Below are 13,047 nucleotides of genomic sequence, written 5' to 3'. Positions count from 1 at the left end.
AACAACACACAGATAATCAGATCAGCGGACATAGCTACATCCTTACTCCTGTTTGATTCGGATACAAACTTGATTATAGGGCTGCGCAATATAACCGGTTTACCGGTATTTACCGGTTCAGACATGAAAATGATACGTATTGCGATGCGCTGATCGAAAACCGGTATTTCGACATGCATTCAGAAAACTTCGTAACACTCGGAAATCTTCGGATATTTCCGCTTTTTAAATTGTTCTTTTCCTTGTTTCATTAGTGCCAAATGTTACTTACATTTTTATTTTGTCATGATTAAAAGTTTTCAGTAAAGGTTAATCAATCATAGTCATTTTGTTGTGTTTTTGCTTTATAATCAAGCATTAACTCGATTATAAGTAGTTTTTGTTAAAAAATAATTCTTGCAATATATTTCAATACATATCGCAATATATGCTTTCGCATCGCAATATATCGCAATATCGAAATTCTCTGCAATACCCACCCCTACTTGATTGCATTGCTCATGTCTGATTAGCATCCTCAAACAGTACAAAAATATAGAATACCTGGATGATATGCAAATGTTCTAATAATACTTCATAAATATTTTAAATATGTGCACCATATAAAACACCTTGTCCACACACATGGCTCTCTCACACACGATCTTTTTGTTTAGTGTCAGTTTGGGCGAAAATTTCAAGGAGGTGGTAGAATAATTATCAAAAAGCTTCTATGAATTATGAATTTCTATGAATGGATGAAAAGCCAACCAGTTTTCTCTGGGACTTAAAGCTCTAATTTGGACGAAAAAGTTAAATACTGATTTGAAGCTGCTGACACTCACAAGGATCAGTTGGTAACATCATGGGTATCAGAACTTTGTATTGCCAACTGTAACAACACCAGTTTCTAAAGTCATCAATTTGTACACAGATATGGTCCACCTTCGAGTTGCCTACAATAATACCGTTCTAGGTGACACACAAATGTGAAACAAAGTTCCTCACTCCCTAAAGCCCAACCCCATCTCATGCACAATATCAAAAAAGTAATTCTCTCAATCAGGTGTTCATTTGTTCATAGACCAACTGATAGAAAACCAAAGTCTGTGTGGACTGACCATCACTGTCCGTGTAGTCTGGTACTGGAGCTCACCTTCACAATACCTGGTAAAACCAAAGGGTTAAACTCCACCACAGTGCACACAAACATCGTTCATCCTTCAAGTCACGCACACTGACCAAGGCAGCAGGACATAGCAAGTTGTAGCAAGTATCTTGTCATGCAGCGTTATCAAAGATCAACAGGTTCACCATACTTGCTTCAAACGCATACCACGGATCTACATATGATCAGTTTCTGGACATTTGGTCATGAAAGTTCCATGTCAGGTCATATCAACAAGCAGTTAGGTTTCTCTCAGTTGCAGATGAATAATAAGCTCATTACCGATAATGGTCTCAAAGTTTTGATAATGATTACTTGCTCGACAAAACCCAAATGGCTAATTCAACTGCAATGGGATTAGTAACATTTTGCAGATTCTGACTTCCCTGGAAATCCGAAAAGAAGTCATCCGGTTCAGCAATCCCCTGTATTTTGTAAAAAGAAATTTTTCTATCTGACAATGATTTCCCTTTTAATGACAAGGAACAAATTGATGAACCCACTTCTCTTGGAATGATCCAACATCACAACACGTTCACACATAGAAAACTACTGCCTTTGACAAAGACGACTAGCGGACATTCAGTGACAAGAAACATAAGCTCACAAGGCTCTGTGTACACATGATACACAGATAAAGATATTGCATCCAAACTTGTGTCACAAGAAAGATTGTTGTCATAGTGACCGCTGTCCTACTCCACTTCGTACTTGCTGTCGGGGAAGGTGTTTCCATTGTGGTATCTACTGGAGTAGGGGTCGTTGTTGATGGAGGCCATGGAGTACGATGAAGCGGGCTGGTTGACCACGCCGCCGTGGCCAGCACGTACATCCACCTCCTCCACGAGGTCCCCATCCGTCATGTTGTACAGCAGTTTCTCCTTCATATTGCGAGATCGGTGTCCCTGGGAGCTGCGGGCCGCGCTGTTCAGGGAGATGGTTTCAGGGCTAAATGAAGTCCCATACAGTCGGATTCTGAAAGCAGAATGTCACATGTCTCAGGCTGTTGTGCTATTGAGAAAAGTTCAGTGTCAGTGCATATTGTGAGTTATTATGATATAATCGGTGTTCAAGTAACCCCTGAAGGTCTGGGCTAGAATGAACCTTCAGTAACCCATGCTTGTGGTAAGAGGCAACTAACGGGATCGGGTGGTCAGGCTTGCTGACTTGGTTGACAAATGTCATCGGTTCCCAATTGGGCTGATCGATGAGCATGCTGTTGATCACTGGATCCGCCACCATATAGCTGGAATATTGCTGACTGACTCACTCACTCAGCCTTCAAATGCAGTCCTTTTACAAAGCTATATTTAAGATTCTGCCCGTTTCATACGTATGTCTAATTGTTAGTTTGTATGTTGATTAACGCCAGAGTCAGCACTCTCTCAGCTATATGGCTGCGGTCTGTAAATAATCTGGTCCAGACAAACGAGTGATCAACAACATGTGCATCAATTTCCACATCAGGGATACGATGATATGTGTCAACCAATCCCATTAGTCACCTATTACGATAAGCATGGGTTACTGAAGACCAATTCTAACCGGGACCTTCACGGGTCAGATGCGTGTATAAGATTCAGAGGACGAAGGCACAACCTGTAGAGAGCCCAGCACCACACTTTTCATTCCACACGTTTCAAATCCACTGAAGTGGGACTCAAATATCAGACCAAAACTGACACCAGTGTACCATTCTTCAACAACAGTTACATGATAGAAATGTGGGCACACTTAACGAGGACAATGGGATTCAACATAATGGGATTCAAGTGTTGCACACACCTCTGTACTATAAACACCGTGATGATTATCACAGCTGACAAGACGTCCACGGTCACCCACAGGATCAGGTAGCTGGACGGTACCTGCAACAAACAAACCAATCTGTTGACTCTTCTGTTTTACAAGTTCACCAGTGGAAACAAAATCCTGTACAATGAGTACTGACAGGACCATGTTTCATTCTGTGACAAAACCATCAATATTTGATTCTGATGATGAGAATAAGCAATGATTAACTGGTTGTTTTAAAAAGTGGGTGGTACCTTTGTGGGTGTGTTGATGGATGTCTTGGTGGGTGTGTTGATGGATGTCTTTGTGGGTGTGTTGATGGATGTCTTGGTGGGTGTGTTGATGGATGTCTTTGTGGGTGTGTTGCTGGATGCATGTTTTTTAAGTGTTGGTTTTGGTCATGTGTGGATAAGTGGTAGTGTGTGTGAGTATCAGAGCTAAAGTGCAGCTTACCAGGTGCCAGATCGGTGCCTGGATGTTTTTCAGTTTGTGGCAGCTGTCGGATGTGACGGACGAGATGCCCATGCACCAACACAGGGAGTACATCCACTCGGAGTTGACCGTCCACATGTGGATGCTGATGTTGGAGGCCTGGTACTCTCTGGAACACAAACAGTTGCAGCAACAGCTGGGTACATCTCAGGACGAGTCATGGACTGAGTGGACTAGTTTTACTTCGCTTTTAGCAGTGTTGTAAACTCCCCAAAATTTCGGCCAGACAACTGGTCTGGTAACTCTCAAAAGTTACCAGACCGGCTGGAAAGTTACCAGTCCAGAATTTTCAGGATTAACAGTGATTTTGAAGCCTATAAAAATTTGTAGGACAAATGTCCTGAGTGGGTGTCTGGCGATAGGCCATTGACCTAAAGCTCTTTTTGACATTTTTTAAATCCCAATGGCATCATATAACTAAATTGTTAATGACATTTAATGTTGCAACTTGGATTCTAGATATACAGCAAAATTAAAAGATCTAATCCCACTGTTGATAAATATGAAATTTATTTTTCTAACATTTTTCAAATAATACAACTACAACTTAGATAAATTGAGTTTTTAATGAAAATGCAAGCATTTATAATATCGAGAAATATCACAAAAGAAGCAAAAACTATGACGATTTTTTTCCATTTGTGAATTGTCATAACATCCCCGTGCCTTTTTCTTTTATATTTTCATTTTTACGTAATCAGAAAATTATTAAAAGCCACTGATATCGGGAAATAGGCGACCATGCATATTATTTAAGAAATCTTTAAGATTTCTTAAATAATATGTATGGTCGCCTATTTCCCGATATCAGTGGCTTTCCTCTCGGTAACATGACACAACAACGGAAAATACCTCCGTTTTCGAAGCTTCGTATGAATAACATGCGAGGCGAATCGTTTGATGGCGGGTATCGTTGGAAAGCTCTGAACATCAACAATATCACTATACCCTTGCTGAGAGTATTTTCACAGTTGTAAGAAGCGATTTTATTGGATAAAGATTGGTTTCTAGTGACGCTTTTTCGCCACAGTCTGCTATAAGAGTCGTGATTGGTCAAAATCAATTACATTGTACCCATGTGGGGAATTGAACTGGGTCTTTGGCGTGATGAGCAAACACTTTAACCACCATGTTACTCCACTTCCCCGACATTGTTTTGAAGACAACTTTCTGCGTCATGTTTTCTTGATGTGGCTAAACCATCAGTGGCCTACTTTAAGGAAAAAATAAGAGAGAAATATCCACAGCAAAACATCTCTAGATAACCATTACGGTGACTGAAAGCAAGATTCAATGAAAAGCTAACAGGAGTTATGTCCCTTACATAAACAAAATATTATTAGTGAGTTTAGTTTTACGCCGCACTCAGCAATATTCCAGCTATATGGCGGCGGCGGTCAGTAAATAATCGAGTCTGGACCAGTAGTAGAGGGAATGATAGTCCGAGATCAAGTCCAACAAAAGCCTCTGCAAAGCCTTATTTCCCAAATAAGGCTTTGGTCGGACCCTTAGCTCTTGCTGCCATTACCCCTACTAGTAAAATGTCCCCGGCAGCCACAATTCCCCAAGGGAGAAATAGAAATGTATTGCGCTTCCTCCCAAGGGGAATTGTCATCTATGCCACGTTGACTGGTGGTAACACTGTGCCGTACGGTACGATCAATAATTCTTCTCTTACAAACCCTCTGCCTGGTCCATCCCTCAAGTAGTACAAGTTAGGCTCGTCGGCTTTCATGTCAACTTTATCTATGTTGTAAGTTTTGACTGACCATATAGGATCGGTGGCTCGCTTACGGCTATCACCCTCATGTTCCCCATGCTGGTATAGATACCTAACTAGGGCCCTATCTGGTATCTGTTTCTCCTTCCCACGCAATGGAGCAGCCGGCTCTGCCACTATTGATTTTAGTTTGATAGCGTCTGCCGGTTTCTTGCCCGGTGAGATGGGTGACTTCATGGTTGATTGCCGACACCACCTTAGGTAACCTTGTGACCCATTCAGTCGATCGTTTTCCCGGGGTGGCCATCTCCCTCGCATACTGATGTCCGAATAAGCGCTCAGCCAAAGTCCTATTGAATCTCTCAACTATGGCTTGACTGCGATGGGCTCCAGCCGTGCCACGCCTGACCTTTGTATCGTGTTTGGCTAGCAGTTGTGACACGGCACCCATGAACTCCCACCCGGGGTCAACTTGCAGCTCTGTTGGCCACGCCAGCGGACTGCGTTTGCATATGCGTTCGAATCCTCTGGCTACCTGGACCGAATCTTTCGTGGTCAAGGGCTCGGCTTCCTTGTAGCGACTGGCTACGTCCACTACGGTTAAGGCATACTTGTACCTCTTGTCGTGGGGTAGGAACAGTAGGTCTGCCTGGTGAACACTATTAGGTATGTTAATTCCAAACTTCCTTCTAGGCACGTAGCGTGGTGGCGGCAAATAGATCTGCCACAGGGCTTGTTTTTCAAGCCACGCTTTGGCTTCCTCCGGGGTACTTTCCCATTTTAGCCAGCTTATCTACAGCGCTAGCTCCTTTCCAGTACCCACGGGCTATAGTAAATAGCCTCAAACTTTCTCTGGTTCCGTGACATATTTATATCTATGTTCTTGGTTCAATTTTCTCATGCCCGTACGCGTACGTGTTTATCCCATCAATAGCTATCCAACGTTTAGTATCCATAGGCGACAGGGACGTCTTGTTTATTGTCAGTCCATATATCTTATGACCATCACTTCTAAGTGTGTTCATTTTATGTCTAAAGGTACGGGTCTTGAACAGGGCTTCCTTGAATCTGGCGTGTTTGATGTGTTGTTTCACCATTGTACTTCTTAACACCCTTAGCCTTCCAGATCTCACTATTGTCGGCCTTCAGGATGGAGTACATCTTAGGTCTCAACCCTATGTACTTTCGGCTATGGGCGTCTGCCAGCACACTCGTCCTTCATCTTACCTAGGACCTTTTTATTTACCGTGCTGTGTATGGTATGGTCCTTGGGGTAGTCGCTGGTGTCATACAAATCGAGGTGTTTTTCATGTCCTCGTTACCGTCCTCGGTTCGAATCTCCATCAGCAGGGAATCCGTGTCAGTGTACAGCACTTCACACCTGTCGTCGTACTGTTTCTTAAGCTCGTTGTAGTAAAAAGTCGTACATCAGGTGTTTGGATAAATCGAGGATGCTCATCCCCACGTAAACAGGCGGTTGAATTTTATGTGGCTTTTCTTCATGTGTAGGGCAACTAAATCATCGGTGAATATCTTGCTACGGTTGAATGCCAGACTGGCTATCAGTCTCCTGAGCTTGTCTTCCTCATTCGACCGAACCAGCTTCTGATCACAGCGTTTCCTCAGGTTCTCCATAGTCTTACCAAACACTGAGTTGTTCATGAGCTTGTAGAGGTTTTTCTCAAAGTCACTGGTGGCAAGCTTTCGGAGGTCTGTGTTCATTCTGATGTAAGGCTCCATCCATGGGCTCTGGTTGAACACGAGCACCCTGTGTATTTTGGTAAGCCTCATACCCAACGACAGGTACAGCTGTAGGTTGCGATAGTGAACGATGTACTTGGTCTTATTCATTAAGTTGGGCACGAGTTTTTCAACGTCTGCCACCCGCCCACCTAATAAGTTATGTTGGTACTCAGACATCCAGTCTGGGTTAACCCTCATACGTTCGGGGCCAGGGGGTAGCTGTTGTGTGATGTGTGTAATGCCTTGGGGTACTCTAAGTCAACCTCGAGGATATAACCTTTGTTCGAATCTGGCGCGATGCTCATAACATCAACATGTGGCACCCATTCGAATCCCCCTGTGGGTAGATACTGACTCATAGCCCAGCCGTACAGGTTGTTGGCGTCGAGGTAGAGAATATGATTGGTTGGTTTGTTAGGGTCGTAGCCCTTCAATATTGATTATTTGCTTTTCGCGTATCGTTTGGTTGCCATGGAGATCCCACCTCGCAAGCCTTTCTCAATGAATAGGTGCATGTCGTAATCCGTAAGCAATTCCAACTTAACTCCGGTCTTTTTAAGCAAGGCATCCCACGACAGACCTGGGCTGGTGTAATACCATGCGGGGTAGAGTTTGTAATGCTTGAAACATGTCCGCCTAAACGTCTCAAACACGTCGGCTAACAGCAGTACATCTGTCCTCAAGTACAGGTCGTGATAGTCACCCAGGTTCTTACAACCTAGTTTATCCCATACATTAATAGCGTGCGAGTAATCGTCTTGGGATATTTCCGAGTCTGTCAGATTGCTGTAAAATTCTCTGATGGGGGGTAGTCTGGTCTCAGCGAACTTGGGCCAACTATCCATGTACTCATAGGGGTACACACCCTTCCTGATAAGCAGGGGTCTAGTCTCGGCGTCTGTGTATCGATCGGTAATAGGGAAGGTATCATTGGCCTTGACCAGACTGTCTAGTGAAGACAATAGAAATTGTACTGAATCTATGAACCTAAGACCGTTTAAGCTGAAGGAGATGTATCTCTCCATGTTGTTGGGGATGCACGTTATATTACCATCGATTTTCGCGATGGCCTGCATGATCAAGTGTGAGTCATACCCTCTCAAGTTGTGAAAGACAACGGGGATGTTTATTGTCTTAGGGGTGATTCTAAGCTTGAGGTTACACGCGCTATGAGCGGCGCCTCTATACTTACCGGTTACGTGACAGTGATCTCTTACCGAATCACCGTTAAGTGGTGAGTCGCACACGTGACAATTAGTGCTACAGGCGTGAGCTAGCCTGTCGGCTTGGGTCATACGCATGGGAGCGACTCTATACAACGCATTCCTAATAATGTTTTCTTCCTCCTGCAAATACTTAAGAAACCTTTCAGCTGCGTCAGGACCCCTATACACTACCGGAGCTTTCGTTTCCCCGTCACGACGGACGACAATGTATCCAAACCCACAGGCTTCATGCTCCTGTGTTTTGAGTGTGGTTGGGGTATCCCCAACAACCCCACCTGTAACAGGTTTGACCAAGGCTTCAAAGTCGGCGTATATGATATAAGGCACAGACATTTGGTTCTTGTGGTTGTCGAATTTTAGGATATTGTCACCTTCCTTGGGCATGTCGACCCGTATGGCCGTCTGCCCCACACCTTGGCAATCCTCCCGGTGGGATTCTAATAAATCAGCTCGGCTGAAACCGTGTAGGCATCTCACACGAAAGTGTTTTTCCCAGCGTGTTTCGACTGGTCGTGCAACAACCGGCTGAGATGTTTTATCCACGTGTAGTGATACTTTTCACCTCGTTGGATCATGAATATATTGATAACGCGAGGGGGGTTCCCCCCCTGTCCCTCCAACACTGGGCTGACCCTGTGTACTATTGTTGTGTTGCCTTCGTGTCCAAAGACATTTATAGCTAGATTATTCTGTTTTTCTACTTTAGTGATCTGGGATATGGGGGTTGGTTCATCTATACCATCCCAGTTGAGTCCATCATCTTGGGGATAGCTAGAAAGCCTGTTCGAATTAGTGTCAGCTGGAAACAAGGCTGACCTGGTAGCTACCCTCAGGCAATCGTCTCCTCTATTCTTAACGTTGACTATGGCATGTTTTTTCCTATAGTAGGGGGGCAAGTCTAGGTATGACCCGCCTCTGAACGGCACGTAGTTAGCTATGTCTAGATAGACATTATCGATTTTATCTACAGCCCACCCGGACCCCAAGTGTGTGTAGCGTTCTAGGTATTCTCGTATCTGCTGAAAACTGGTATCGATTGATGTGTTAATGGTCTCTGTATGTGTGACAACCTCTTGCCTACCTCTGAAGTAAGGCTGAACGTACTCAGTGACCCCTCCCCCAACTTGCTTATCGAGCGACATTTTAACTGTGATCTGAAACTTGATACTTCCAAGATCGTTTAGTTCCTGGTTTATTTTATCAGCTATCAGAGGCTTGATATCTGTGATATCTATGTTCCTATCAACATGCATGCGCCAGCCTCTTAAATAATTACCTACAGCGCGCTCAGTGCGCACGAACTGTAGGTCAATAGCTCTATTCTGCCGTAACAGTTCTACAAGCTGTGGTTTACTCATACGGGAATACCCCACTAACCCCAAATCACGAACCTCGGTTTTTAATTGTTTTACAGTGGGATTTGCTACGGGGGCATGTGATAACAATGCGACTAACCCGGCTCTCCCCAGGTTTGAATAACCCTTGAGCCCAAGCTGTTTTGCTTGAGCTTTTAATTGTTTTACCGTGGGAGGGGCTTCTAAACCTAGTACTCTCAACAAGGCTGGCTTCCGCATTCTAGAATACCCTATCACACCTCTCTGTTTGGCGATTTGCTTAAGCTCGCGTATAGTAGTCATAATTGCGTACACATCTAAGAGAATTAATGTCTAATTGGGCCACAGTAAAGGGAGGTAACTCCTCCAACCTTGATAAAAAATATAGTGAGGTCACTAGATGGGCCGTTTCAATCCAGTACTTACACTGTTGGATATAGTATTCCTTGAAGTTGTGCAGGTATTCCTGTATACTTGTAAAACAATTTATCTGGTGTTGAGTCGTGATGTCCCCCTCACATGTGAAGGGGCGAGTATACTTAACACCCTCTTTAATCCATGCCACTTCCAATATGACCTGAAATCTGAAGCGTCCCCATAAGTTCAGTTCATCTTTGAGTATGTTTTTAACCAGAGATTCGATCTTAAGTTCCACAGACATAGCTATACGTAGGTGTGCACAGTGTCTAATTGGGGTCTATCCTGAGAAGTCGCCTACGTTCTTTTATGTAGGTCTTTTTATTCTCGTAGATGAGGTGATGTCTATCTACGTTCGCTAACTACGTTTTGCAACCAACGCAGTCGCCGCTATACCCAGCGCTATGAAGGCCAGTTCACGGTCCATTTGTCCCTTGGATGGTGTGTAGTACTGAGAGAGTGTGGGTTTATTGAGTGGCTCCAATCGTTTACCAGTTAATAAGAAGTATTCTCTCGCTGCGTCATCAACATCGTGGAATGTTTGAAATGGTTTTCGGAGTTGTTCGTTAATGTAATCGATCCTCTGGAGGCGTTTTTTAGCGTACTCGGATTGTGCTGTCTGTAGTTTTTCAATAGCGAGGTCGTGCCGCTTTCTCTCTGCCTGTATTTCAGTCGCGTGTGACTCTCGTAGTTTCGAGAAGAGGAAATTACTCCCGGAAAATGCTAGGGCATTTACTAACGCACCACCGACCATCATAGCTATCGTGGCCATCCTATATTTATTTCATAATATCTTCAGGTATTATCCCTTGTTTTACTAGGATGTCTTTTGTAGCCATCGCCATACCAAGGTTCATTATTAACATACCCATATCCTGCAGGTTGAAACCTAGCTTGATAGTCGGTTGTTTAAGCACCATTTTGGTCAACCGAGCGTACCCTACGGCTAGACTGGCGACCACGGTGGCGTGGTATGCGTCGTTGACGAACGTTTTCCCCTCAGACATTATGTATATGATATAAAAATATATATTTTATTGCATGATATGCGGGTTGACCTTTAATTGCGGGGGTTCCTCCCCGGGATCTCTGTGAGGGTCTACCTCACTGTGTCGTGTATATAACCATGAGATAGCCACGGCAGCAGTTGCGCATACAGCCAACAATAGTCGAGACGGGTGGGTCACCTTGATAATTTTATGTTGGTTACACCACCGTTTTTTACCGGCAGCTACTCTCTTAGGATTCTTCTGCCTGGTTACTGTCTCCCCCAACGTGGGGGTCTCCACCGTCTCCTCGGGAGGGTTCACCTCCAGTTGGGGCTTGGGGGTTTCCTGTGCAGCATACATCTATACTATTATTATTATTTTTCCTCTCAAATTGACAATGCTTTGCCGTGATAATCGCCGCCGTCACCGGGGCTAACAACATACCGTATTTGTGGTACAGATCGCAGCTAATAGAGCTCAAGGCGTGTTCGATAAAAGGGTCTTTCTCGAGGTCTTCCCACAAGTAAAGTCGGCGCTCCGGGGGGATGGGAAGGAAGTATGACGCAATACCAGTGTATATCTGAGTCATAGCCGATCCTATTGTCTTTGTCATTTCTGCACCTAGTCTAGCCTCGTATTTAGCATTACAGTTTATCGATTTCTTGACTGACATTTTGTGAATTTTATCTGGAGTGTACTCCCCAAAGTAATGTTTGGCTTTGCCACCAACAGCCAACGCCACCAGTTTCTCTCGCTTATCATCGTCCACCTGTGGTACCAACAATTGTTCAAGCAATTCCTCACACTCCATCTTATAATGTGATAAGTAAGTTTTAGTTTTAACTATACAATATACGATATAAGCGAAACACAGAGAAATAAAGGTTAAGTTGAACACGACAAACACTTCAAAAGCCATAGCTATAACTAAATGCTAAGTATTTATACTAAGCATTGCTTAGCTTTGCTTAGCATTTGCTTAGCTAAAACACCCTATAGGCCACGGGTTGGTCGGTCTTGAGCACGAGCTTAGCGTGTTTAGTTTCAGCGAGCTGTTTCTTCACCCGTTCCCGTTCTAATTTGCTCATCACATCGTTCTGTCTCAAACACTCCTCGAACGAATCCCTGTCCTTGCAGTGAAATAAGGCCACCCATCGCGTCTGCTCCCTGAGGTCTTTCAACACCGAGTTGAACTTCTGCATTAGCACCCAGGCGCTGTGATTTGCGTGTCGACCGGAGAAGGCCAGGTACGATAGCATGTCTCTCTTTTTTGTTATCTCGCGATTAGCGCTGCAGTCATCCAGTATAAACAACGTCGACTCCCCTTTAAATTTCATATGGTAAGCTTTCAACCAGTCCTGCAGGCGTGTTCCCGGGTCGACTCTGTGTACGTCCGGGTCCGTCATCACCCAAGGTCTTTCCGTGTACGTTTTATTCATGCTCAGAGTAGGGCACATGATAACGATGTGGTCGAACACATCCCTGTAGTACCCTTCCAACATATCCAACACGAAAACGGTCTTCCCACAGCCAGTCTGCCCGCACACTATGGCGCAGTGTGGGTCGCGTGGTAAATTAATAGATGGCTTACCGGCAGGCAAATCAGTAGATGGCTTGCACGAATCTCCCATTGTCTATATTAAGTTGCGCGTCCATAATAACGTACAGATATAATTTCAACTTGCCAGCGGGTTGACCCTTCTTGGTAATCTGGATAGTAATCCCCTCACTTCCGTTGTCTATGCGACGACCGCTACCGTGCAGTGTATCGTCATCCGTGGATCGCATGTCCAACCACAGCGCGTACTTGTTGGTCAGGTATTCACCGATTTGCACGGAGGATAGGTCCAGGTCTTTGGTTATGTAAGGGAGTTTGCTCGGTAGCTTTTTTATCTCATCCCACTGCTGGTACGCCCTCATACCTGACTGAACAGCTGGTTGGGCACACCCTCTATGGTCACTTCCACCTTTTCAATCTCGGGGTTGAAAAACTTCTCGCTGTCCCTCCGGAACGGCTCGTAATCCTCCACGGGGACGATCAGGATGCCTTTCATCGATCGCGCCGGCACATTTAGGTTGATATTCCACACAGTGTCGCTCTTATCCCGCACGATAGATCTATGCCTCAGTATGCGATCGTACAGGATGGCCACATTCCCCGAGTACCGGCTTCGAACCTGCCTGG

At 44.5% G+C, this 13,047-nt stretch overlaps 1 protein-coding gene across 1 annotated transcript in view; it reads right to left on the bottom strand.

Moving 5' to 3' along the window:
• Positions 1-709: 709 nt before the first annotated feature.
• The window catches only part of LOC124262493 (glycerophosphodiester phosphodiesterase domain-containing protein 5-like), a gene marked incomplete at its 5' end in the record, with an annotated part of 36,955 nt that continues 24,617 nt past the window's right edge, over positions 710-13,047 (bottom strand). Inside the window, 3 exons of the mRNA XM_046696998.1 lie at positions 710-2,122; positions 2,933-3,015; positions 3,395-3,542. Of these exons, the coding sequence (XP_046552954.1) occupies positions 1,843-2,122; positions 2,933-3,015; positions 3,395-3,542 (511 nt within the window). The remainder of the gene's footprint in view (positions 2,123-2,932; positions 3,016-3,394; positions 3,543-13,047) is intronic.

Source organism: Haliotis rubra, unplaced genomic scaffold (assembly GCF_003918875.1).
Source record: "Haliotis rubra isolate DU_JTF1 unplaced genomic scaffold, ASM391887v1 Scf840, whole genome shotgun sequence".
Classification (NCBI taxonomy): Eukaryota; Metazoa; Mollusca; class Gastropoda; order Lepetellida; family Haliotidae; genus Haliotis; species Haliotis rubra.
Note: the sequence above shows the minus strand (reverse complement) of the source record. Positions and strands in the feature narration are given on the sequence as shown.